The following is a 26,689-nucleotide window of genomic DNA, read 5'->3' on the forward strand; positions in this document are numbered from 1 at the left end:
CTTTACTCTGGGAGGGGAATCAGTAAAACACAGAAGGGGACAAGTTTCAAGGGCTCTTCCTAACTGGTGTCTACCAAATGGAGAAAGGATGGGGCTGCTCCTCTGCCTGCCAGAGCTGCTGTGATTGACTTGAAATTAACCAGCTTTCCAAGAGGCATGAAAAGAAAGAGGATTTCACAATCTTGAACAGTCTCCCCTCTTACTCTCTAATTTTCCCCAACCACCCTTACTCCCACCCCCCACTTACAAGAGGACTTTTGTATACATAAAGTTTCAAGGAACAAAGCATACAAACACTCACACACAAATAAACTCCCCAAACTAACACCAGCGTGTAATTGTGTTTTGGTTGGAGCTTTTCCAGCCCTGTCACCCGTTCTCTGTTAGGAGTAAACGAAACCCTTTGCTTTTGCGAAGTTAGAAACAGACAAACTCTCCTCAGTTTCAAGCTGCACAAGGACCCCTCCTATCTTTCAAGCCCCCTTAAACCCCCAACGAAATGAACTCACTGCTGAAAGGCAGCAATGAAAAAAAAACTAATCTATTTCTCAAATACACATTTTCGCTTCCCCTCACTCAGCTTCCCCTTTTAGCCGGAAACACAGCGTTTCTAGTTTCTGAAACCCCTTTTCAAGGGACCCTCGACTCAGGGCTCTTCCAGGGGATCCCGCTCTCAGTCGTTCTGATGCAGGCAGGCAGCCCTTTTCCAAGCACATTTTGCATTCCTGGAGTCCAAGTGGGGCTCTTTCGTTTCCAGAGAAAGCTAAAAAGCAGACTTTAGTGGGCTGGCTGAACTAGGTCCGACTCTTCCTCCCTCCCCTCTGAAAGGCTGCGGGAGGAGAAGGGAGCCCGAGATGAGACCTGGGCTCCGCTTATCCAGCTCCGACTGGGCTTCGAAGGCGCAGGGGAAGCGGACAAAGTGCCCACCGCTCACTTTAAAACTCCCATCTGCTCCTACTGCTGCCTTCCTCCAAATTCCTCCGCAGCACTTGGCCGGCCCCCAGGAGAAACCAGAATCCTACCTTCCTTGAGTTCTTCTGCTTCGGAGTGCATAGTGTCACGGAAACCAGCTGCAGGGGCGATTACCGCTCACATGTACTCGGACTGGCCTCAAGTGCGCTCTGCAGCGAAATCCGCACACAACGGAAAATAAAAGGAAGAAAGCCACTAAAATCAAAACCTCCCCGGGGCGGGAGAGCGGGTTCTGGTGCAGGGATTTTCAGGGGGAAAGTTCTGCAAGAGTGACGAATCGCGTCTCAGCTGCGCGGCGGGAGTCCGCCCCCGGGGCCGCGCGCTCGGCCGGCAGCGGGGCGGAGGCGACCTGGCGGGGCGGCTCGGCCCGGGCGCACGCAGGTGGGGCGCAGGCCCAGCCCGCAGCCCATTCTCCCCAGACACAGGGCCGAGAGGGGCCGTCGGCAAACGCACCAGACGGGCGGAAAAAAAAGGTATAACAAAGAAAAAGTCTCATCTCGGAGCACACTGTAGTTTTACATAAATAATAAATGTATATAGGGGAGAAGCAATGCTTCTTGTGTATTTTGGATTACATTTTTTGATGCCCATTTGACTTTGTCTTGTTGTCTTGCACGCCAAAAATTACGGATTTTAAAGCAGCTTGGGTATGTTATTTTTGTAGGAAAGTCGCGTGGATATCGCCCATAAGGTTGGAAGGACCAGCTTAACAGAGCACAATTTCACAAGTCCCAGAGCGGGGCCTTTTGAAGAAAGTGGAGCGGCCTCCACCCTTACCTTTGCACAGCAAAAGCAGACGAGGCTGCTTTCTCATTCAGTATAGCCCCGGGCGAGCACTGTTACTCAAACCCCAGCCCGGGCGCTCCCTGCTGCACTTACTCCCACGGGCCATCCTCAGGGGGAGAGACGGTTCCCTCCCTCCCGGCTACTAGCAACAACTGGGATGAATTCCTTCAAAACGCCCAAGGGGAGGTTTTCAGGATTTGAAATGCTTATAGAATAAAGAAGCAGGAGAGCCTTCACAACAGATCTCAATTCTGCCCCCGGGTCTGGCCCACAGGCCCCTACAAATTGGCTGAGAGGAAGTCCCCTTAGCTCTGTGGAGCCTTGGTTTTCCCTTCTGCAAAGCGGGGACAAGAGCTGCCACTGAAAGGCCTGTCTTATGGAGGTATCTTGTAGAACACTTGTTTTATCGCCAGTCTCACGCATAAAGCCCCAAATAACATATCTGAAAGATCCGCTTGGAAATTATGAGAAAAAATATATTGTTTTGACAAATTTATTTTCCAGCTCCTTTCTTTTTCTTCATTTCCCATTTTGTATAGGCAGAAACCAACAGAAACACTATAGCAAATTTAGTGAAAAGAACATACAAAAGACATGGATTTAAGGAGTCTGAATTTAAATCCAGTTCTGCCATTTATTATTTGTATGATCTTATGCAAATTAACCTCTCTGAGCCTCCAGTTCCTCATCTGTAAAATGAAGATAAAAATAGTATTATTTACTTCACAGATTTATGTCTGTATTAAATAAGGTAATATAAGCACAAAGCGATTTGAAAACCATAAGGACTACATAGATTATTACTATTGCACCATTAAAAGTAAATTTTTATAAAAGATACTCTTGGGTTTTATTTCAGGATTGAATTTGAACAGAAAAGAGTGCTTATGCTATTCACAAGCAGTGAAGGCTATTATAAATATTAATGTAAGAGGCCTAGATATTAAATCACATCCTACTGCTGAGAGATTCTAACATGCCTAAGATTCTAACATGTTATCTCAATTTCACTGAAAGACCAGGATGAAGGGAGGAAGACACAGCCAGCCAGAGAAGGGAGAAGAGGAGAAACATCTGGAAAATATCAGTGTTGCAGAGCCTCCTGGAAACTGACCTCGCCACCGAAAGGGTAACAGACTGCACCCTTCTGAAAGTCACAGTTAACTTCATGGTCCCCTCTGCCACACATCCTGAGTCAGGAGCTGCTGATATGTATACCTTGCACTCGGTAATCTCAGACTCATGGGGAGACAGCCTGAGATGAGGATGATTCTGAACCCAAAGAAATGCTCCCTCACTAGTCACAAGTGGCTTTTCCTGTCCTGCCCAAGTCATCATTCTGCCCCCTCTCTCCCTATACCATCTATCCTTGCCCTTCCTCACTGCAACCCAGATGTCCACAGATAGTCCACAAGGGATCTTAAGGGATCTCACCAGGGCTGTGTGCTACACAAGAGAGCTTCCACTGATCTATAATTGGGGTAAAGCAAAAACTTTTCAAGGTGATGATTATGCAAATCCAGAAAACCCAAATTTCAGGCCCAGTCTGCCCACAGCAGAATTACTTTCACTCTCTTCTTTTAGAAAGTACCCTCATAAGAAAAATTTATTAAATGTCATTTTGCAAGTCCAACTGGGGACAAATCACATAAGATATGTTAAAATACATGTCCTTTAATGTGTTACTTGTTTTACAACTGCTGAATGAATAGTTCAAGCGCCCCACGTCAGCCTTATAATTCATTTTAGATTGTTAGCAGCTTCATGGATCTTTGAACATTCACCACCGGCCTCAGGAAGCCTGGAGAGAAAGTTCTTTTGTATTTAAATGCAAGCAAGCAGTCACCTTGGGGAAGAATGTTCTGTTTTAGCTCAAGAGCAATGAAAGCTCAGCTTATTTTAAAAGGCTTTATGTGAATAAGGACATTCCTCAGTCTCCTGTATAACCTCAAAGCCATCTGCTCTGGGCAAGCTACATTGCCCCATACCCCTACCCTGCAACATGGTGACAAAGGGCAGCTGATTCTCTAGGGCTCCCCTTGGCCTTCTGCTGCTCTTCTGCTGCTCTCAGATATATACCAGGTCATCTTGATTTTGTTGTGCTTTTATTCAAAACGGGATAATTTACTTCTTAGCCCCAGTGAATAATGGTCCAGTACATCATAATGATTTGTTATCTCCTGTAGGTGGGACTTGTTGATTCTTGTATGTTTAAGAAACAACCCAACATCCTTCGCATGACAACAATCTGTTATGGCCCGCCTGATACAAAATTGCAACTAAGTTAGCAACACTTCTCATTTAATAACAAACTGTACTTAAATACTGTGTTGAACTCCTACAAGTGTCTAATAATGGAACTCCCACCTTTTGTGTCAAGATGGAAGAATGAAAATGCTGGCTAAGATTCTGAAGGTTTATTCATTCATTGCGGTATAATCAAATAAATTTGTATGTGTCATATCTAAATGGACCCTACTCACCTGGGGCTTATTGATATAATTTTGTTCATTTGACCACAGACCTAAAGAACTCACCTTTCCAAGTCACCTTGGTTCTAAGGAAGGTTTATTAACACCAACTCTCGACTGAACTTTATCACAGAGCAGCAGAAAAATCTCTTTCTAAATTATGCCTTAAATAAAGCTGTCAAAAGAATTTTTTTAAAGGCCTGACTTTTAGGCCTTTCGCTCACAGCCCCCCAGATGTCTGTTAAGAAAAGGGGAGATCAGTGAGTTTTCAGACTCACACAAATTGGAAGGCCGGCCGGCAGAACTGGGAAGACAAGGTACCTTTTAATCAGAAGGTATCAAATATTCCACTTACATTGAAGAATGTTGTGTTCTCTGCAGTGAAAAATATGAAGCATCTCTGTAAACTAGCCTCTAGCTCTATTGAAGTTAGTTCTAGAACTATAGCCTCTAGTTGGCCAAAACGGTCATTTCTTTTTCTGTCCTGCTGACATGAGGCTGAATTTGCTTCCTTCAATGTGACTTTGAGACCTTCTTCAACTTTTCTTGTATCATTTTTGTCTACACCCTTGAAAGCCTTCAAAGGCTTCCATGATCTATACAAAAAGTTGGCTTTCACTCCTGTTTCCCCATATGAGGGAAAGATCTGTGTCTTGGTCTCGCCTGGTTAGGCCTGTAGGCTTTGAGTTCTTCCTATTACCCTCAGACACGTTTACATTTACCCTTTCGTAACACAAGTAGGACTAAGTGCGTATATCTCCAGGGCCTCTCCCTGGCCCAGGCTGTTTGACTGTCTTAGCCTTAAGAAAATGGTATTTATGGCTGGGCGTGGTGGCTCATGCCTGTAATCCCAGCACTTTGGGAGGCTGAGGCAGGTAGATCATGAGGTCAGGAGTTTGAGACCAGCCTGGACAAGATGGTGAAACCCTGTCTCTACCAAAAATACAAAAATTAACTGGGCACGATGGCAGGTGCCTGTAATCCCTGCTACTTGCAAGGCTGAGGTAGAAGAATCGCTTGAACCTGGGAGGTGGGGGTTGCAGCAAGCTGAGATTGTGCCACTGCACTCTAGCCTGGGCAACAGAGTGAGACACCGTCTCAAAAAGAAAAAAAAAAAAAAAAAAAAAAAGAAAGAAAAAGAAAAAAGAAAATTGTATTTAGTAGAATTGAAGAAGAAGATGCTAAAATGATAGTGGAGTCATTTATGCACCTTTGCAGAAAGTCAAGCTCTGTGCCTCAAGTGGCCTTAAGTGCTGAGTACAAACGCTCCTCAACTTAGCAGTGAGGCTACATCAGGATAGAACCATCGTAAGTTGAAAATATATTTATATTTAATACACCTAACATACTGAACACCATAGCTTAGCCTAGCCCACCTTAAATGTGTTCAGAACACTTACATTAGCCTACAGTTAGGCAAAATTATCTAGTACAAAGCCTATTTTATAATAAAATGTTGACTATCTCATGTAACTTTTTAACACTGCACTGAAAGTAAAAAAAGCAGAGGGGTTGTATGGGTGTTCAAAGTATAGTTTCTACTGAATGTGTATCACTTTTAGTAGAATACAAATAGAGTAAGGCTGGGCACACTGGCTCATGAATTTAATCCCAGAACTTTGGGAGGCTGAGGTGCAAGTATTGTTTGTGGCCAGAAGTTTAAGACCAGCTTGGACAACATAGAGTGATCCTGATTCTACAAAAAAAGTTTTAAAAGATTAACCGAGTATGGTGGTGCATGCCTGTAGTCCTAGCCACTTGGGAGACTGAGGCAGGAGGATCACTTGTGCCCAGGAGTTCATGGCTACAGTGAGCTATGATAATACACTGAATTGCAGCCTGGGCAACAGAGTGAGACCCCTCTCTGTGCACACACACACACACACACAGTGAGACCCCTCTGTCTATACACACACATGCACAACTACACAGAGTTAAAAAATTGTAAGCCAGGGACCATCTGCACTGGGATAAGACTGGGGAGGCTGAGGTGGGCTGAGGCAGAACCACGTGAGAGGAAGATGCTGAGGATGAGTGTGGAGATGAGGCAGGGAGAAGGCCACTAGGGTCCAGGTCCAAGTCCTTTGAAGTTATGGGTAATCCCTCTCCTCAGTCTGCCCAGTGACTTTTCCCATACATTCTACACATTCACTAATGCTCTAGATGTGAGTGCCTAATTCTGAGAGAATGGGAAGAATTGCTGACATTGGAGATGAGCACACATAGGGAGACAACAATACATCTGGGATGTGCTTGTTTCCTAGGCTTTCTAGGTGTATTTCTCTCCTAAGAAATCTTCCTTGTTAAGTTTTTAGCAGATGATAAAACACAAGCATACTCTCAAAATCAGTTCAGAAAATATTAGCTGAACAATTTATGACTCACGGTCCTTCTTTTATAACACAGTCATTCCTCAGCATCTGTGGGAGATTGGTTCCAGGACCCTTGAGGATACCAAAATCCAAAGATGCTCAAGTCTCATATAAAATGATGAAGTATTTGCATATACCTTACATATATAATCCCATATGCTTTAAATTATCTCTAGATTGCTTATAATTCCTAATACAATGCCTACATATCACTTCATTCACATAAATTCAACATAATACTGGAAAGTAGCAAATTCAAGTTTTGCCTTTTGGAACTTTGTGGGATTTTTTTTCCCTCAGAATATTATTGATCTGCCGTTGACTGAATCCACAGATGCTGAATCCATGAATATGGAATGCACAGATATGGAGGGCTGGATGTACTTAGCAATAACGTCTTGTATTAGGTTTTATTTAGACTCCCAAATTAGCCCCCTCGGGTCATCATACTCATTTTACAGATATGTAATTAAAGAAATGGAGGTTACGTGATTTGCTCAAGGTCACAAAACTAATAATGTTCTTTAAACCACAATGAATGCAGTCTAAGCCTCCTGTCTCCTATATCCAGACTTTCTCACTCTATTAAACTGTTCCTATAAAATCCAAGTCCCTTATTTTGCAGAGGAGTAACTCAAAGATTGCTAATATTGGGAGGTCCCCATAGAGCTTATGGCTGGCCATGGTTCTAGCATTGAACCATCGTCAAATCTCTCTGTTCAAATGATTTGATCACAGCCTTAAACTGAAGCCATTCAATTCCTGATATTCAATGCTTTAAATATGCTATAAATTCAATAGCTTCTATTTATTCAGCTGCCTGAAATTATGAATCTCTTTTTTAAATTAAAAGTTCAGTAAGGACCTTAATTAAAAGTTCAGTAAGCCTCATCGGATATGGGCTGCCAGGAGCAAGGAAAAGAACACCAGACTCAATTTGGGAGACCTGGGCCTGATTCCTGACACCACCGTCAGTGGAGCAAGCACTGGCTATGCCTCATTTGCATTAAGATGAGTTTTCTTCCTATTCATTATTTCTTCATTTTTCCTCTAAAAATAGGCAAAGTCATTTTACCTCTCTGTGCTTTTGTTTGCACATCTGTACCGTAAGAATGACGTCACTTATTTAACAAGGTTGTTATAATGATGAAATGAGTAAAGAACATGATGGAACACAGAAAATCATGAGGTTCCCCTCATCACTTTTCCAAATATAATCATGATGAAGGCCAGCTTGTCCTAGATTGTTTAAGAGTGTCTATTTGGAGGCCCTAAATGCTGGCTCTATAAATATTCCAGATAGGTGTGGCAATTTAATGTGTGTGGTCTAGCAATGGAAAAGGAAAACAAAAGGGTTGAATTTCTTTCCTGTGCTCAGGTGAATGGGGTCAACATGGAAACAGCATGAGAGGGGCCACAGAAGGGATTCACCAGGAAGAAGAGGAAAGGCAAGCTGAGGTGGCCAGGATGGCACGACATCACATCTGACCAAGGCATCCTCAGCCTTCCTTCAGAAAAGCAGCAGAAGGAAAAAGGGATCAAAAATCACAGTGTGGAACTCAGGCTTGAAAGAAACCTTAGATGCTTTCTATTCTTTTTTTTTTTTTTTTTTTTTGAGATGGAGTTTTGCTTTTGTCGCTTAGAGTGCAGTGGTGCAATCTTGGCTCACTGCAACCTCTGCCTCCTGGGTTCAAGCAATTCTCCTGCCTCAATCTCCCAAGTAGCGGGGATTACAAGCATGTGCCATCATGCGTGGCTAATTTTGTATTTTTAGTAGAGATGAGGTTTCATCATGGCCAGGCTGGTCTCGAACTCCTGACCTCAGGTGATCCACCCACCTCAGCCTCCCAAAGTGCTGGGATTACGGGCATGAGCCTCCGCACCCGGCCAGAGGTTGTTTAATCCTCTACCTGGCTGATGAAGCAATCTCTTGTCACCACCGGCAACAGACATTCACCCAGAAGTGCCTTGACAAACTTCATTACCAGAGACAGCCTCCTTAAAAACCAACCCCACATCCACCCTAACCGTTAGAAAGTTCCTCTGTATACCAAACTAAAATTCAAGTCTAAGGGCAGTCATTGTCAAATGATTTCCACGCTAACCACTGCCTTTACTCCTTACAGCAAGGAAATAATTTTGTGACGAGATAAACATAGGTTTTTAACTAAATTTTATTTTCAACAACCTAGTGGAGACCCCTCACATTGGCAGGCTGATGTAGCTGAATTCAGTGTGAGACAGTTACGCAACTTTCCAGTGCTTGCCACACATCTGCTATTGATTATCGTGAGCATTCAGAAGCAAGAAGCTCTGCTCGAGATGCCCTGTGATAATCTTTCTCCTCAGTGTGCTCGCTCCAAGGGGGCAGAAAACAATGCCAAGACAGATTGAGTAACGGGCCCTACTTGACTGCATTTAACAGTTAAGAGCTTTATTTAAGTTTCTGAACAAAATTTGAAATGTGAAATGCACAAAGAAGACAAACGTAGTGTTCCATTTGTGGAATCTGGACCACAGACTCCTGGTCTGAGATCTATTTGAAAGTCTAACCCACTTCTAGTTGCCATAATTTGATTTTGGCATTGAGTTTCTGACATGGGTAGAATCTATTAACAATTGTGCCAACTGGTGACTGCTCAGGAGACAGAAAAGGCTGACATAGGCTTGCAGTTGAGAGTAGCCAAGGCTGACACTCAACAGAAAAACTCAGCAGGTGGTGAAAATGTGAACTGAAGCAGAACTTATCCAAACAGGACTTCAGGGAAAACGGGAGGTTATTTTTGCAGGTAGCAGTGAAAGGCATGCATCAGAAGTTTTTCCTCTTGAATAGATCAGGTTACAAAATTTAAGTTCCTCAGCCTCTCCTTAAAGAAGAGCTGCAGAAATATGTACTAGTTTGGAATCACAAAGTTGTAGGCATCATGAAAATGAATGCATTTTTTGAGAAACTGCTCACCTGAACAATGTGCTAGCCTACCTAAAAAAGATAATATTAAGTCCATAAATTTCCTAGTAGAAACAGGAGATCTAAAATTCACTAACCTTTTCAATCGGAGGTCTGTTTCAACAGATATTTTACTACTGAACTCAGCAAAGCCCCATCATATGCCATTTAATTTTCTCAATTTCAATGATATACAGTCAGCCCACATTGGACAAAGAAATGATCTAAATGGGTACACTGGCTACCATTCCCCCTAATGATTTTATGCTGCAGAGTAAGCATGAGAAGGAGCTGGAAATTTGCTGTTCCCTCTCTCCCTCTAGTCTCTGTATGGACTTTTACACTGTGAGTATCTCACACACTGATGATGAATGTTGTGTTTAAGGCCATGTATTGTTTCATAGCAAAATGCCTCAAAGACAAGCTAACTCTAGTATCTGGTCTTAAAGAAATAGCAACCTGTTTCAATGCTAAGGAAACAGTGGGAGTAAATCTTATACTTAATAGGAGATGGTATATCAGTCTCCAACCGGGTAACTTCCTAAGAGGTTTTTTTAAAATAATACTGACCCCATACAATTTTCACTTTACACATTACTCGTACTCTTAACCAAACTGGCATCTTACAGTCTCATGTTAGAGTGATGTGGTCAAGAGTCGCTGAAAAAGATACGATTTTAGCTCTGAGGTCCCCAAATTATGTGCTGGTGTACCTCAGGGCACTATAGCAAAGTCACAGAGGTGTGCAGGATATTTTGTCTTTGAGGGAAACAAAGCAATACACAACATTTCTCAGATGCTTGCATGAATGACTATTTCAAGCGAATTCACAGTTTAACATTATATTGTGTTATTTTCCTTTTGATGATGTCATTTCTTTGCAAAGCTAGGTTGTTGGTAGTTGCTGTGTTAAAGGCAAGTATTAGTTGAAAAGTGATGCAGAACAGGAAATTAGGGTATTGGGATTCAACCCAATTTCTAGGTTTGAGGAACTGTAATAAGTTTACTGCCTCACAGCACGAAATTCACCCTTCATTACCCACTATGTGAAGACGTAAAAGGGACCTTTACATATTTTTTCTTTTGTTAGCTGGTACCATTCTGAGCTTCATCAGTGGAGAGTACTGTAGAGACATTACAGAAAGAAGCAGTTTTACTTCCTGGTTCTGGTACACTCTTTCTGCACGCTGCTGCAAACATGCATGGCTCCTAGAGCATTCACACCTTCTTCAGTCACCGGCTCCTGCTGAACATGATGGTCAGCACCTTGCAGCCTCCAGCAGCTGCCACTGGCATCCCTCTTGGTTGCTTTTGCAGCAGAGTGCAACCAGTGAAAGACCTCCACATGACTAGCTTTCATCAGCATCTTACAGGGTAGATCTCTAGCAAGTTCTGCCAGTACAGCACCCCAGTGACTTCTCTGCCAGCCAGGGAGCCACCGCAGGCCATGACATCTCCAGCAGGGTCTGAAGCGGAGAGAAGCATATGTCTGGGTGCTCTATCAGAGCACAGGTAGAGGCTGCTCCTTATGTCTGCTATTCCTCTGTTATTTAAAGTTCTCTTTACTTCCTATTACCTAGTTCCCATTATAGTTAACTATTTTTCTTTTTCTTAACAGTTTGTTTTCTTTTGTATTTTTAAAAAATTGTGGTAAAATACATACAGTATAAAATTTACCATCTTAATAATTTTAAATGTACAGTTCAGGAGCTTTAAGTACATTCACATTGTTGTACAATCATCACCACTATCCATCTGTAGAACTTTTTTCATCTTGCAAAACTGAAACTCTGTTCACTGAAGACTAATTTGCCATTCTCTGCGCCTGTCAGCCCCTGGCAACCACCATTCTACTTTTTGTCTCTATAAATTTGACTACTCCAGGTAACTTACATAAGTGGAATTAAAAAGTATTTGTCTTTTTGTGATGGCTTATCTCACTTAACATAATATCCTCAAGGTTCATCCATATGGTAGCGGGTCAGACTTTCCTTCCTTTTTAAGGCTGGGTGATATTCCATTGTATGTGTATATCACATTTTGTTTATACATTCTTCTGTAGATGGATAACTGGATTGCTACCGCCTTTTGGGTATTGGTTTACAAATATCTCTTTGAGATGCCTTTTCAATTCTTTTGAGTATATACCCAGAAGTAAAACTGCTAAATCATATGGTAATTCTATTTTTAATTTTTTGAGGAACTGTCATATTATTTTCCTAGCTAATACTTCTTTAAACTTTCCTTTAAATTATTGTATACTTTATATTCTCATTAGACCCTGACCAATATATGCAATGCCCAACAGGTATATACATTCCATTAAGAAATGAAGAGTAACATAAAAACATTATTTTTAAATATTTCAATATATATGTATTATGTTTCACAACTACAAAGTTATTAATACAGAAATACTAAGTTGTTTGGAACTAAGCACTTAACAAATGAAACTGATAAGTATTTCTTTTGTCCTAGAAATGGCATGAAAAAAATTATTAAGACCACTAAATTACTGAGACCACTAACGGTGCATGAGCCAAGAACATTTGGAAGGCTCTGCTCTAGCCTACATGTTTCCAGCTGCCATTAGGAACTGTTTGCTTGAATGGTTCCTTAGGCTCGCCCTATCTAGGGGTATCCCTGAAGGCACAGATGGGACCTTAATATTAATCGTACTTAATATTATCTCTCTTTATAACATTAAGTTTTTCTCACTTAGGGACTGGGGGCTACAAACCTTACAATTATCTTTGACGTATCCTGCTCTGTCTCCCCTTATTTCTAATCCTCACATCAAAATGACTGGCCTTTTTTTCTCTCTATTCCTGCAGTAGTCAGTAAAGTCATCATCTCTAGTTAGCATTGCCTAACAGATTTTAAGCTAGTTTCCCTTAAACAAGACCATGGGTTGAAAATTCAAATGCTCATTGAGGCTAGAAATATGTTAATTCATACCTGCCACACAACAATTGGCTGCCCCAGTCCTTGTACCCATGAGGGCAACACCAATAGAACAGGCTGTGGGTGAGGCCCCATTCCCAGGATGCCAGCTATTCCAGTGTGGATGTTTGTCCCTTCCAAGCCTCATGTTGAAATGTGATGGAGGTGGGGCCTGATAGGAGGTGTTTGGTTATGGGGGTGGATCCTTAATGAGTGGCTTGGTGCCCTCCCCGTGGTAATGAGTGAGTTTTTGCTCTATTCGTTCATGCAAGAGCTGGTTCATTAAAAGAGCCTGATACCTCCTTCCCTCTCTCTTGCTCCCTCTCTGTGTGACACATCTGCTCCTTCTTCACCTCTGCCATGAGGAAAAACTTCCTGAGGCCTCAACAGAAGCTAAGCAGATACTGGTGGCATGCTTGTACAGCCTGCAGAATCAGAAGCCAAATAAACCTCTTTTCTTTATAAATTACCCAGACTCAGGTTTTTCTTTTTGGCAAAACAAAACAGACTAATACAACAGCTGAAATACCAACTTCTCTCTCCCAAAGAAAGCAACGGCAATGCAAGTGAGTGTGAATGATGCTACTAGAGGCAAAATCATGAATGTGCGCCCACACACACACGTAGATAAATGAGTGGTTTGAAAAGGAATCATTCAGAAATTTTTGACACTTGTTTTCATTAACTGGAAATTACTTGAGACCAACCTTATGATGAATCATGACACCCTGTGTGGCCACACAGTGGGGGCAGCTGCTGCTGGTCTATTTTTTCAGCTGTTATATCCTCTTTTGACCCCTCCCAAAGCCATACTCAGGTCCCAACTCCTCTTACAAGCCTATTGAAGCCCACAGTGGACCTGTACTTCTACAGTGAACTTGTGCTATACTTAAAGTTGATAATCTTGATGTTAGTTGTCTTCTGAGGCAGCTCCATAAGCTATTTAAAACACAAGACTATACCCTGCATTTGTTTGTTCTTTCCAGAGCGTACAATGCATGTTGGATACTTTCAAAGCACTATATAACTAATAAAATAATCATTTAATCATTTCATAATATTATGATAGCATATAAGAATAATCTTAATTTCCTCTTTCCCACAAAGTACCTTACAAGAAACTGTGTACAGAACTATCTGCTATCTTCAAAGAAAGAAAACAAGACAAGAAAATTTGCATGGCATCTGCAGAACCGAGGTTAGTAATTTTCGACAATCTATAAAACTATCAAGTTTACAAAAGTTCTGTCAGAAAAGGAGCCAAGAAAAAAATAAATCTGACAGCTGCAAACCTTCTGTTTTACAACGTGCACAGAATGGACACACTTCCTTCGACATCCTCATAAACAGAGTACCGAGCAAATGCAAACAACCCCGGTAGAAGTTCAGTGGACTCCAGGACTTAACTAATGGATTGTGCTTATCTTTACAGAGGCAACCTTACTAGCCACCTATCAACCCCATCACAATTGCTTTAGGAACCATTAATAAGATGGATTGAACAAAATTCCATTTCAGTTGATGGCATTTCCAGGGCAAGCAAGACACCAGCAGCGGCTGCCCACTGTAAAAGAGTAGCAGTTTCACCGTCCTGAGGTTGGAAACTTTGTTTCCTTTAAGTTAAGAACTAACATCCTGCACTGGACCACCTGAATATTTAGACTAATAAATCCCAGATGGGAATTCCAGACACCTCTTTACTAAAGACATGCTGGCGATAAACATTCTATTAAGCAAGTCTCCTAGGAGTGAGCTTCCCTTCAGAGACTGTTTTCATTTACAACATACTGTGTTTTCTAAAGCCAATTTGGGATCCCTCATTGCACAATGTGTAATTAATTTTGCCATCTGTTTTTTAATGGATGAAATTAATCTGTGAATGTAAAAAGGCAGCACCTTGGTTGTTCCTAATATGTTGTTATTGGATCAGAGAAAGACACAAGTATACTATTTGGCCATAGCCCCAAATTCTGAATCAGCATTCCAGTATAGAACCCAACAATGTATGCATTTATATTAAGATATATCTTAATATCCTTAGAAATAATAAGCATGATTTATCAAGCACCTATTATGTGCTAAGTACAATCCTAGGCACATAATATAATATTACTCTTACTATGCATCAGCATAGCAGTGTTTTCTAGCTCATGAAGTACTGCTGCATACGTTGCCACTGACCCTCATAACAAGCCTATAAGGAAGGTATCTTGGGAATTACTGACTCTGTTTGCTCCTGATAAGGATATAGATCCTCAGAGAAATTAAGTGGCTGGCCCATGGTCACCTAGCTAGGATTGAGTGTGAGCTGAGAGTAACTGTGGGTCTTCTGACCTCACTCCACGCTATATATTCTCTACACTATGGTGTCTCTGAACAGCACAAAATTATACTTCAAGGCAAATCTGCCATATGCCCCAAGAGAATAGGAAATAAGAGCCAGGTGGCCGGGCACGGTGGCTCATGCCTGTAATCTCAACACTTTGGGAGGCCAAGGTGGGTGGATCACTGAGATCAGGAGTTCGAGACCAGCCTGGCCAACATGGTGAAACACCGTCTCTACTAAAAGTACAAAATTAGCTGGGTGTGGTGTCGCATGTCTGTAATCCCAGCTACTCAGGAGGCTGAGGCAGGAGAAGTGCTTGAACCCGGGAGGCAGAGGTTGCCGTGAGCTGAGATCACGCCACTGCACTCCAGCCTGGGCAACAAGAGTGAAACTCCGTCTCAAAAATAAATAAATAAATAAAGCTGGGTGTGGTGGCTCATGCCTATAATCCCAGCTATTTGGGAGACTGAGGTGGGAGGAACACTTGAGTCCTGGAGTTTGAGACCAGCCTGGGCAACATAGCAAAACCCCATGCAAAAAAAGAGAAGGGGTCAGGCAATAACAGAAGTAAGGGAAGTCAGAGGGTAGTCCTGATTGGGAAGCTCTGAGCTTGGTTGACTTGAGGAAAGAGGGAGGCAGACATTAATAGAAAAGGGGAAGTCCAGTGGAGGAACAGGTGTGGCCAAGGGGCAGGGCAAGGAGCTCCACTTCACACATCTGAGCCTGAGGTCTCAGCGGGGTAACTGATGTGGGACGAGCTTGAGCATCTTCTATCAGATCTGTTTCTCATATAACCAGAGCTCTTCCAGGGAGCACTGGGTCTGCTATAAAGTCCACAGTCTTCAATGAAAATATTTCTAAAACGGATTACGTAGAATATCTACTCTTAACTACACGAAAGCTATAGAACATACTTTTAAAAAAAGACTGTTGTTAATCACACTGTTTTATGACATACATATGAACCTACATTTGCTCACTAAATCTGCCTAATAAAGTTGTGCTTTTTCATTGCCCTTACACCCAGTTAACAATTTCTGCCCAATTTCAAGAGATAAGATGCATGTGTTCAGGATTCCACATTATTTTTAAATGCTCTAGAAAGCCTGTCCCCATACGTGGTAGATCGACAGAATAGATGTAACTCCCTGAATATAACAGAGTCTAGTTTTCAGAGGTAAGGGAAGGGACCTTGCATTCTAAAATCTGAAAAGTAAAATCGCATATAGTGAAAACTACTTTTAAAATTATTTAAATGACCCAGAAAATTCAGTACTGTCTACATGATTTTGAATATACACAATACTATATCAGTTTCTCTAACTGTTAGTCTATGTTTCTCTATAGTGGTCAGTCAGATATTCAAGTTCTCCCTTCATAATGATGATCAATTCATTATAGCCCACTTGCCTGGTCTTCTGAACAATGTGCTTCCCATTCTGCTGATGGTCAGGATCCTTAAAACTCATCCACTTCACACATTTTATGAACGGGTAGCGGTTACTTGTTCAACATAAGCAATGCAGAGTTCATGCCTGGTAATGAAGTGGCTGCATATGAATGGGCAGGATTTCCTGACAACTGTCTTCTTCCTCAGGGCCGGATGTCACTTTTTATTGACAGCATCTAACATCCCCTCTACAGTTTCTAATTGGAGGTCTATGGGAACTAAGGAGAATCAAAGGTTGTGAAGGAAACCAGGGATTCATCGTCTACTCTAGAGGAACCTGTAGATGTCACTGTTCAGATGTCATCTTTATTTATGTATTTGTTAATTTCACAAACATTTATTGAGCACCTACCATGTACAGGTACAAGGTAAATGATGTAGATACAACAGCCATGATATCTCCCCTCCAGAGCCAGTCATGGGTGAGGGTGGGGAAGGGGTTGGAAGAGGAAACATATAACATACTAATTAAAATATAGTACAGTAAGTTTAGTAGCGGAAAAGCAGGAGGTGTTATGAAAGCTCACAGGAGAAGTACTTCAATCAGGCCTGAGGGAAGAAGTCGTGAAGGAAGGGTTCCTGAAAGAAGTGACCACCAGCCAAAGAAGGGGAAGAGAAGGAGAAAAGAAAGAAAAATGCCCCCAGGTAGAGAATAACTGGTCAGAAGTTAAGGCTGAAGACCAATGGCTATGATGGTTGAGTGACCACTGGAGATTCTTCGAGAAAGAAAACTTAGTAAAATGACTAGAGATAGCAGCCAAATTGCAAGAGGTTGCAGAATGATCTGGTGTTGAGAAAGCAGAGACAGCACTGGTGGACTATTCATTCAAGAAGTTTTCCTGAAGGTAGTAAGTGGAAAGAGTACCCTGAGGAGAAAGCATTATCAAAAAGCCCCCACAAATCTAGCACAGCTTTAAGTGGCTTTGAGGAAGGAATATGACATTCCCATAACTCTCCCATTGGCCAATACCAAACACAGGGAAGCAGGATGACATCTAGCTCTCACAAAAACACATTTGCAAGAATTTGTGTGGACTCTGACATGAGTTTGAATAATGCAAATTTAGAAAGATAAAGTCAAAACCTTCTTCATGTTCAGTGGCTGGTGCTGGTTCCACAGCTCTAACCTAAAGGGGACAACACAAGGTGTTATCTCTGAGGGGCCACCAAAGCCCAGATTATGCTCTTAGCAGTACAGGAAATACTCTCATTAGAAGGGTGATACCTTCGGTTAAACTCTGATTTTCTGTTCTACCATCAGGCTCTTTTAAAAACACAAACATCCCTTGGAGGAAAAGCCGGTGGATCACTAACAGCTAAGAGTAAAGAATTCACTCATTTCTTTGTTCCTTCCCTTCAGAGATGAGGACTAGAGGGCACCCCAGATAGGAAACAGAGATACAGAAATTAAGGTTGTTAGAAGGGTTGGGAGGAGAATGAACACAAACTGGTCCCATTCCCAGTTCTGCCTTGGCCACTAACCCCATGCCTGCCTAAGACCAAGAAGACAAAGAAGACTGAATATACCCAGTAGACAACTTGCAAAGCAGAAGTGAGAGTTTCAAATGCTTAGGGTTCCTTATCTTCAGTGATGCAAAATTTTTTAAATGATTTAAAATCCTCAGAACTGTTTTGATTTAGATTTCCATCTCTACTTCTCTAAACAGATTCTGCCTCTAAAGGCCAGGAACCAAAAAAAAAAAAAAAAACAACAACAAAAAAAAAAAAATGACTTCCATGAAGATATGATTTCTTTTGATGTGCTTCCAAGCTGTGGGTGAAAATTTTGGTGGCACTCTTATCCCAGAGATAGCCAGTCTTCTCATCTAAGGTAAAAGCTGAAATCAATTCTATAAATGAAATTATAAAAGGCTCACATCCATAAATACAGTATCTCTGAGACTGAGCAAACATAGCAGTGATAGCTGAAGTCAGTTGGCCTATAGCCCAAGGATGGTAAGCTGGTAGCCTTGGGACTGAATCTAGCTCATGTAGGTTGTTTGTCTGTTTGTTTAAGTTTTTCAACTGAACTTCAGTGCCTTTAGATGAGACCTGTTGTTTCTAAATTTACCACAGGTCTCACGACCTGAGATTGTTCACATAGGGCACTATTTACACATTCATATTACTTGCCTGGTTCCTGTGGACATTTGAGTTTGGGACCATTGACTTATATAGACTAACATTAAAAACAAATAATCGACCTCTTGCTTATGTGGAGTTCTGGTGCTAACTGTTTCAGAGCAGAGCACTGGAAGGTTATTGAGCAACAGGATCACTAAAAATCAATAAACCACAACAGTGTGCAACACCACCGTAATCAGCTTAAAAAAGAAAAAAAAAAAGCAGGAGACCAAAAACACCAGTGAAGCTCACCAGCCCTGAATAAAATGTGTCTACAGCTTTGAAACCACCTTACAACAGAAGTACCTGCCAGGAGTCACTGAGTTTCCTTCATGTGCACCACTTCTACAGTACCCCGACATCTGGATGTCCCAGAACACAAGTCTGGCAGCCAATATCCAATTCTGGCTTGGCAAAGGAAACGATCCCTCTATTCGGTGAACTGAGGCCATAAATGCACTATCTGTGGTATTCAACTAAAAATACTCAACTTGGAGCAATTCAAACCACCACTCAGCCAGTCCAGCCACTTGGTGGCTATTTAAGACATCTGCAGCACATACCACAGAACGTGTGCCATCACTTGTCTGTTCATATGTCCGGATATGGAGAACCAAAGTCCACACTCCTACCCCCACGTCAGCTCTCCATGACATTTCCTGCCACACCCTGCCCAGAACCCAAGAATCAGAAAGCTAATGCTCAAAGGAAGGTTTTGAGGTTGTCTTATTCAATCTCCCCGTTCCTCAAACTTGTTCACAAATGAGAAAATAGCCCCAGCAAGTTCATATGATGAGTACCTTAAGAGGAACTATTAATAGAATTAAATCTCCAGGACCTCCATGGTGGCCTCAGGAGCTCAGGGCTCCTTTCTGCAACCAGCCTCCTGGGAGCAGGGCATGCCTTTGGGCACAGTGGTCCTCTGCAGCCTAGCTCAATGTTCCTGAATCGAATTTCTATGACCCACATGGGCAGTCTAGCTCACTCAAGTTCCTGTTAGGGTTTTGGTAATAAAGGGTTCCTCTGCTCTGGCTTGTATTTCCATATATTTCATGTGCTGGGGAAGACTGGCTGGCTACGGACAATGCTCTGGAGTTTGGAATCCTATACTCCAGCCACAGATTTCATCTAAAACGGCTACCTCTTCTGCTCCAACTGACTTACCACAAGGTGGTATTTTCTTGTGTCACTGTGACTTTCGTTTTCACCAGCCTTCTGAATGTTGCCCCAGCCCCTTCCCCTGCTCTAGACAGCCATCCTCCTGGAGGACTCATCTAGAGAAAACTAGCTTCTTGAGTAGCTGAGACTACAGGTACACAACACCATGCCAGGCTAATTCTTTTTTATTTTTTGTAGATAGAGAGTCTCAGTCTCACGATGTTGCCCAAGCTAGAAAATAGGTTCTTGACTTCACTGAACTGCTAAATCAAAACTTTGTTCCAGTTATGTGAGCCAACAAAAAAATACCTTTCGTATGAACAAGTCTAACCTGGGGTTTCTCTTTCTTGTACAGTAAAAGCCACAATGGATGTAATATCCTGGACAGCTAAGGAGGAATAGTGCATGAAAATTTCTAATCTTGCTGCTGGCTTTACAACATTCCCAACACCTGAAGGACAGTGGGTGAAGGAGCCCAAGGATGCACAGCTGATCAATGCTTTTGCCCATTTCCTCAAGCCTGCTGTCCAACAAAGGCCAGAGGATAGCCCGAAAGCCTCCTCTCCAGCAGGGCCATGTCTGGCCTGTCCGGTGACAGTGATAACAGAGAGCAGAGTCCCAAGGCTGGGGAAAAGTGGGTGGACACTAAGACACCACAGAGGCACAGATGGGGTAGGGGGTCTGTAAGGCAGGAACTGAGTCCCTGACTCACAGCTTGGTGCTGCCCCACCCTCCCTGATGGCACTTCCTGATACACCCCATGTGAGAATATCTTTGTCATATTGGGGGTGGCTGCCTGCCTGACAGGAGCAAAAAGGACACGACTTGTAGGGTGGGACAAGGTGCTGAGAAGGTGTGTGTATGTCAAAGCTCCAGATTCCAATCTGGAATAAGGAGCCAGGAATGAGGTCAGGTTTGCTCCGGGATCTCTCCCAGGAGCTGAAGGTGTGGTGAGGAGCTCAGGGGCACAGGTGGTGAAGGGGAAGAACATTATTCAGCAGTTAGCAGGAGAGGGGCAAATCAGTGGAAAGCCCTGGCCTATTAAGGTCTGGCCAAATTTTTGTCTTAGAATACGCTCAAAGTCCACTTGCGGCTCCACAGACAGCAAATCGCATTTCTGCACTTCCACTCGGCAGTCTTACAGCTGAGATGCTGAATTCCAACACAAAGACTTTCTGGAAGCTGGGGAAATCAGTTAGGGTGTTAATGAGGCTTTTTTTGTGGCAACTTTGAGCGCTCTCCTTCTCCATCTCCCACATGCAGCAAATGCTGTAATGCTCCGGTTTAGATGGTAAACAGGAACTGCAGAAATGCTTCTTGTCAAGCTTTCTTATGGCCTACTGCTCATGGCAGTCCCCCATTCATATCTGCATTTCTGCATGTGCTTTGTTGTCCTATTAGCTTTGACATTTTTTATTTTTATTTTTTTTCTGGCTGCTGACTCCCAAGCACATGACCCTGAGTTTTGATAACGAAATTACCTCCAGCAAGCACTCATTCTTAGCTTCTCATCAAATCCAGCTCAGATAGCTCCCCGAGGAGCACCACTCTCCTAAAAATAGAAACCAAAAGACCTCTGTGGTCTTTTATGCCCTCAGGTTCTAGTGACAGACAATTTTACTAACCCTAATGGCTCAAGCTAGTGGGATATCAAGCTCATTTATAGACAACATATACAGATAAACATGAAATCACTTTGGTTGGCAAAAAAGAAACAGTGCTATACAAACAAATGTGAGTGCAAGATACGATGATCAGGTAAATCTCATATAGTCTAGAATGGGAGCTCTGCTATAAGAGGAAGGGTAAGAATGAGACAAGAGAATTCAGGATGAGTTCTCTCCACAAGCAAATTATTTCATGTCACTCTGTCCACTGGATACAGGCTAGGCGACGATTAAACAAGAGGAGACAATGCAGATGACAACACAAAGTCATTTTCTTCTATACTTAGCACTGGTCTGACCTTCATCATAAAGTGATATTAGAGGATTTGGCCTGTGTCCAGAGGACAGCGGTCATAAGATCTAAAGGAGATAGAAGGGGGAAAAAGGCCTTGAGCTTGTTCAAAGTAAAACAAGAAGACAATGAGTATTGGGCCAAAATGGTCCAGGTTAAGCTGTATTTGGTGGCGCGTTCACATTCTCTCCTCAACTACTAATCCTGTTTTCAAATTAATTTTAAATAACTTTTAATATTCAGTCTTACTAACTTTCAGGGTGAGGGGGTAATACTGAGAATGGTGACCAAACTTCTTAGGACTGTAGAAATTTTATTTTATGTTTATTATATCCAAATAGCTTAAAAATGAATGCAAATAAGAAATACAGGAGGCCTTATGAGACTGCACAGCTAATGGACACTGGGAAAATCTGAAGGATTTATCTCCATAGCAAAACAAAGGAAGGCAATATTTGGCAGAGTATTCCTCCGAAATAAGAGGTCTGAGCCTTTCTGTGTTTGCTATGAGGCCTCTATAGGTAGATAGGGACACAGCAGGGGAACAACTAAGATGAACCATGTTGAAATACAGCTGGGCTGGAGGGGCCCACAGCACTTTTCTTCCTCTCAGACCACTGCACTTGGAAGTCTGCACCTGCACGTGGCTATGTATCCCCAGGGCAGGCAGGGTGGCCGGAAGAGTGCCAGAGGCAGGAGGCAGGTTTTTATCCCAGCTCTCGCATCATGAGGCTGGATGATCACGGATACCTGCCTTGATTTCTTTGGCCTACGTTGCATTTGTAAATGAGAAGACTGGACTAAATCAAATGGTTTCTCATCTCATGCCCAGTGCAAGTCAAATTCATTACAACTGTCCACAAGGCCCCAATATCTAGCCCCTCACCACCTCTCTGACTCATCTCTCTCCCTCCCTTAAGCTTCTGTACTGTTTCTGGAACACATCAGGCCCATTCTCACCTCAGGGCCTTTGCGCTCGCTTGTCCTCTGTCTGGAAAGTTCTTCCCCCAAGATATTCACATCTGGCTTCCTCACACTTCTCAGGTGAATCTCATATCAATCACATTCTCAGTGAGGATTCATTCACAATTGCAACCACAATTACCTGCCTCTACCCCCTCACCCACTGCAACAACCCCTATTTCCCTCTTCAGCTTGAAAATACTTTTTTCTACTTAGCACTTGGTTCTCCACTTACTATATATTTTACTTATTTATTTTGTTGATGTTTATTGCCCCCACCTAGAATATCAGCTCTCCAAGAGCAGAGATTTCTATCTGCTTTGTTCACTGCCTTAGTACCTGGAAGGTGCCTGGGACATAATTCAAGAAGTATTTGCTGAATAGATACGTCCATGGATGACCAGAAGGGAGGGCAGAAGGATTACAGACCCTTACAGTGTCTTCAATCTGGGGTCTGTGGACTGTGGTGCTTATGGTCAGAGGGCTCTCTCTGCCACTGGGATGGACTCTGTAACCACATGACAAAAACAAGCCCGCCCAGGTGAAACATAAAGGGCCCAGAGCCAGATGCGGTATGCTTCCACTCCACTGCAGAACCTCCCAAGCACCGCTTCCTGCTGGCTCCATGCCTTAAGCTGATGGACATGTACACCCAGCACTCTCAGCAGTCACACCCTGGACTCCAGACATTGTCTATGAGAAATTCCTTATATTAGCATTCAGCTCCACATTTCCAGAAACTAAATTAATGTCATCTGGGGAGAGCATAGTTACACCCACCTCCTCTCTCTCATTCTTTATTTAAAATCCCTAGGTAAAAGAGAAGTAAGTTTCCTTATTGCCAAAATATCACACTAGAGTTTATCCTGAAGTGGGAAAAGGTGGTGATGCTCCCACAGGCAATTCAGCCAGTTCCACTAGATGGCAACATGGTCAGGATGTGCTGATATCCAAGAGTGAAATTTACCAGGAACAGAATAGACAAGCTCCTACATACCACTCTGTCGCTATGGTTCTCAGCTCGGCGTGCACAACCTTGCCTCCCCTTCACTTCTAGCCTGGCTATTTTCAACCACTAATTTACAGTTGGTTCTCAAATGGTTCATGCTTACCCTTGAATGCTTATGACTTAATCACTCCAGCCTTGGAAGCTTTATGTACACGTCTTTCTGCAAAAGTATGCTACCTACCCTCCCTTTGGAACTCTACCCAAAACTCAGTTCTTCCACAAAACCCTCCCAAGCAAAGCTGGCTCTGATCTCAACTGTATATATGCAATGACATACAGTCACATAACCTTTTTTTTTTTTTTTGAGACAGAATCTCACTCTGTCGCCAGGCTGGAGTGCAGTGGCACGATTCTCAGCTCACTGAAATCTTCGCCTCCTGGGTTCAAGCGACTGTCCTGCCTCAGACTCTCGAGTATACACACACACACACACACACAGAGACACACACACACACGACAGGATCACATGCACAGCTCTAGGCATCTAGTAGACGAACGTACATTTACTATAAATGATATGCAGGTGACCACATTCCATACAAGAGAAGTCAGGACTCTATGAAATAATATTTATTGGCTGCCAAGGGTTCAATAATGGACCAAAAGACTAGATATACCAACACCCACCTATGTCTTCCAAGTTCTAGTTTTTTCCTAGTATTAAACTTAAGCTCCAAAAAATCTGTTGAGCAGACCAATTTTAAGTAAACCTAAGCAAATATTATACATTAACTTGAACAAAAGTGTATATATACCAATATAACTTTAAGGGCTATTTAAAATACTCTATTCCAATCCTTGATAACTTTTTCAATTTACTTTAAAAATAAAATTAAGTCTACTTGTGAAATACTAAGTATGGCTAAAAACAAACCTAGGGTGTTATTTTAAAAGTACAAATGCTTTATATGTAAGGTAAGTTTTTTTTTTTTGGTTGTTAGAGAAAATGGCAACAGCAATATTCAAACAATTATCCAATGAGATAATAGAAATAAACACCCTTGTGTTTACGGGTTGCCCCACGGTGTTACCACTGCTGCCAGACCACTGGGAACCAGAGGTGTCCTACAGTTAATAAATGCATGGAAAATGTAAAAGAGAAACTCTGGGTGAAAAAGCCATCCAATCTTTTCAGAGTCCCATCTCTGAAACATTTCAAACCTTTATCTTTTACAAATGAAACTGCTACATGCAAACTTCAAATGCCATTTTTCTACCCACAGTACTCATACCTCCCTCAGCTTAACACAGGCTCCTCAAACCCAGAGCCACAGCAAAACAAAACAGTGATTTGTTGAACACAGTAGCTCTAAAGCCACGACCAAACATTATTTCCTTGAAGAAAGCAATTACCATGTTAGTCATCTGAACATTTTATCAGATTTCAACAAAGACATTACATCTAAACATATTCTGAGGGCCGTTTTAACTCACCTAGTTTCAGCATTTTCTCCCCGTATACAATCAGAAGGACAACTTCACAGTATCTTGGTAGTCATACAGACTTGAGGAATGCACGCAACCACCCTGTTGACGTGTACACTATGGCACCTGCATCACCTTCAGGGAGACTCAGTCCTTCTCAAGAATAATTCAAAATAATGTATACTATCCTTTTGAAAAATGTACCATAAGTTTACTACATAAACGCACAGAAGGCACTGGTCAACAGTCACTTTGAAAGTTGTCTTGCTTGTTATTCTGGGAGCCAGGTTTCGTCACTTGTAGTGGAATGCACTATGTAGCCTTTAATTGTGAGTCCAGAGAGGTCTCCACATTCACAACAGGGATGGACTGGTTGCTGCCTGCACTTGCTCCCTGTAAACTACAACTACCTAGAAATGCAAGATTACCTGTGACAAGCAAACAGGAGTATATTCAAAATCAAGCAGAAACAGGAAGTCTAACGTTTCAACATGCTAGAAAAAAGAAACAGATACTTAGACCAAAAAAAAAAAAAAAAAAAAAACTAAAAAAAACAGGGAGAGGCCCCATTCGCAGATGCCTGAAAAAAAGAAAATTAAAAAAACACCTCATTCCTACCTGTATAAACATGAACGTCTATTAATAATACGTATTGCTCAGAGGTGTTTCTGTTCTCAGGAGAACTAGAGAACACAGTTTGGACAACACTGCTACTTAAAATCATTAGTTTTTTGCTTTGGAAGACTATATGAGGTTTTCATAATGAATGTAAGTGTGAGTGTATCCAGGCATACACAATACACACATACACATACACATACATGCATATATACAATCTAATAGTTTCTTTAGCAGCCTGTTTATTTACCTGGGCATTTGGCAGTCACTGCCACCCACAAATCTTTCCTTATCCACTCCCCCAAGTAAGATTCAGCCAGTCCTATGAGATCCACCTCAAGTGCACCACTTCTAAGAAGGCTTTTCCTGGGTGACCCCAATTAGGTATGTATGATCTCAACCTCTTCCTTTAGCCCCTACTGCACCTTGGTTGACCTTTCTTGGTAAACACTTTTGGTATCTATCACAGCTGTCCTTATATTATCTTTGGTTGTTTATCTATCTTACTCTCCCTATATGGTAAGCTTCTTGATTTTATTTTTATACTCTGTAACAATAACACTCTGCCTTGAATATACCAGGCACCTGGCAAAAACAGTGGAAGACAGACAAACTCTCCAAGGCCTGGTTCACAGTCTCTTGATGCCACTTTCTGGTTGTGTAGATGTGCAAGTTATTTAACACTCCTGGCCAATCAATTTTGCACTTCTTAAGATGAGAATAACATCATCAAATTCACAGAATTGCTATTAAGATTTAAAGAGAACCACGTGAAGCAAATAACATATTGCCTGATGCACATAGAGTTCTCAAGCAGTAATGAGCATTATTACTGACCTAAATTAAAATCAAATGCCCAATACTAATTTGGGAAGGAGGCCAAAAGAGATACCAAATCAACATCAGTTTACAAACATATCTCTACATTTCTTATTTTCTTTGGCCTACATTATCATGTGACTAACTCAGAGCGATATGACACTTACACCTTAGAAACCATATTTTTGTGTTCTTTTGGGTTTTCTCCCCAAATTCTGACTGGTCTTTCATGCCATGTAAACTTCATCAGGGACTAAGAGTCAAAGAAGATGTCAAGCGAAAGCTCTTCCTGGAAGTGCAGGACTCTAAATCACAAGGACTTCCCAGGCCGTGACTCACTGGCAATT

At 42.1% G+C, this 26,689-nt stretch overlaps 1 protein-coding gene and 1 long non-coding RNA gene across 7 annotated transcripts in view; one reads left to right on the forward strand and one right to left on the reverse strand.

Moving 5' to 3' along the window:
- TNFAIP8 (TNF alpha induced protein 8) overlaps nt 1-26,689 on the reverse strand; it is a 123,050-nt gene that overhangs the window by 38,451 nt on the left and 57,910 nt on the right. Inside the window, exon 1 of one of the 6 annotated variants that reach the window (XM_010353789.2) lies at nt 24,915-25,405. The exons of 3 other annotated variants lie outside the window; for them this stretch is intronic. In XM_010353789.2, coding sequence (XP_010352091.1) covers nt 24,915-24,927 — 13 coding nt within the window. In that variant the 5' untranslated portion in view covers nt 24,928-25,405. Of the gene's footprint in view, nt 1-1,022; nt 1,443-16,227; nt 16,350-24,914; nt 25,406-26,689 lie in introns of those variants that run through there. 2 more of the 6 variants (XM_030927851.1, XM_010353788.2) reach the window with 2 other exon arrangements.
- On the forward strand, nt 1,296-4,418 carry LOC115896544. The gene is made up of 2 exons (XR_004056453.1): nt 1,296-1,445; nt 2,776-4,418. It is a non-coding gene; the product is annotated as an uncharacterized LOC115896544 (long non-coding RNA).

Source organism: Rhinopithecus roxellana, chromosome 3 (genome assembly GCF_007565055.1).
Source record: "Rhinopithecus roxellana isolate Shanxi Qingling chromosome 3, ASM756505v1, whole genome shotgun sequence".
Classification (NCBI taxonomy): domain Eukaryota; kingdom Metazoa; phylum Chordata; class Mammalia; order Primates; family Cercopithecidae; genus Rhinopithecus; species Rhinopithecus roxellana.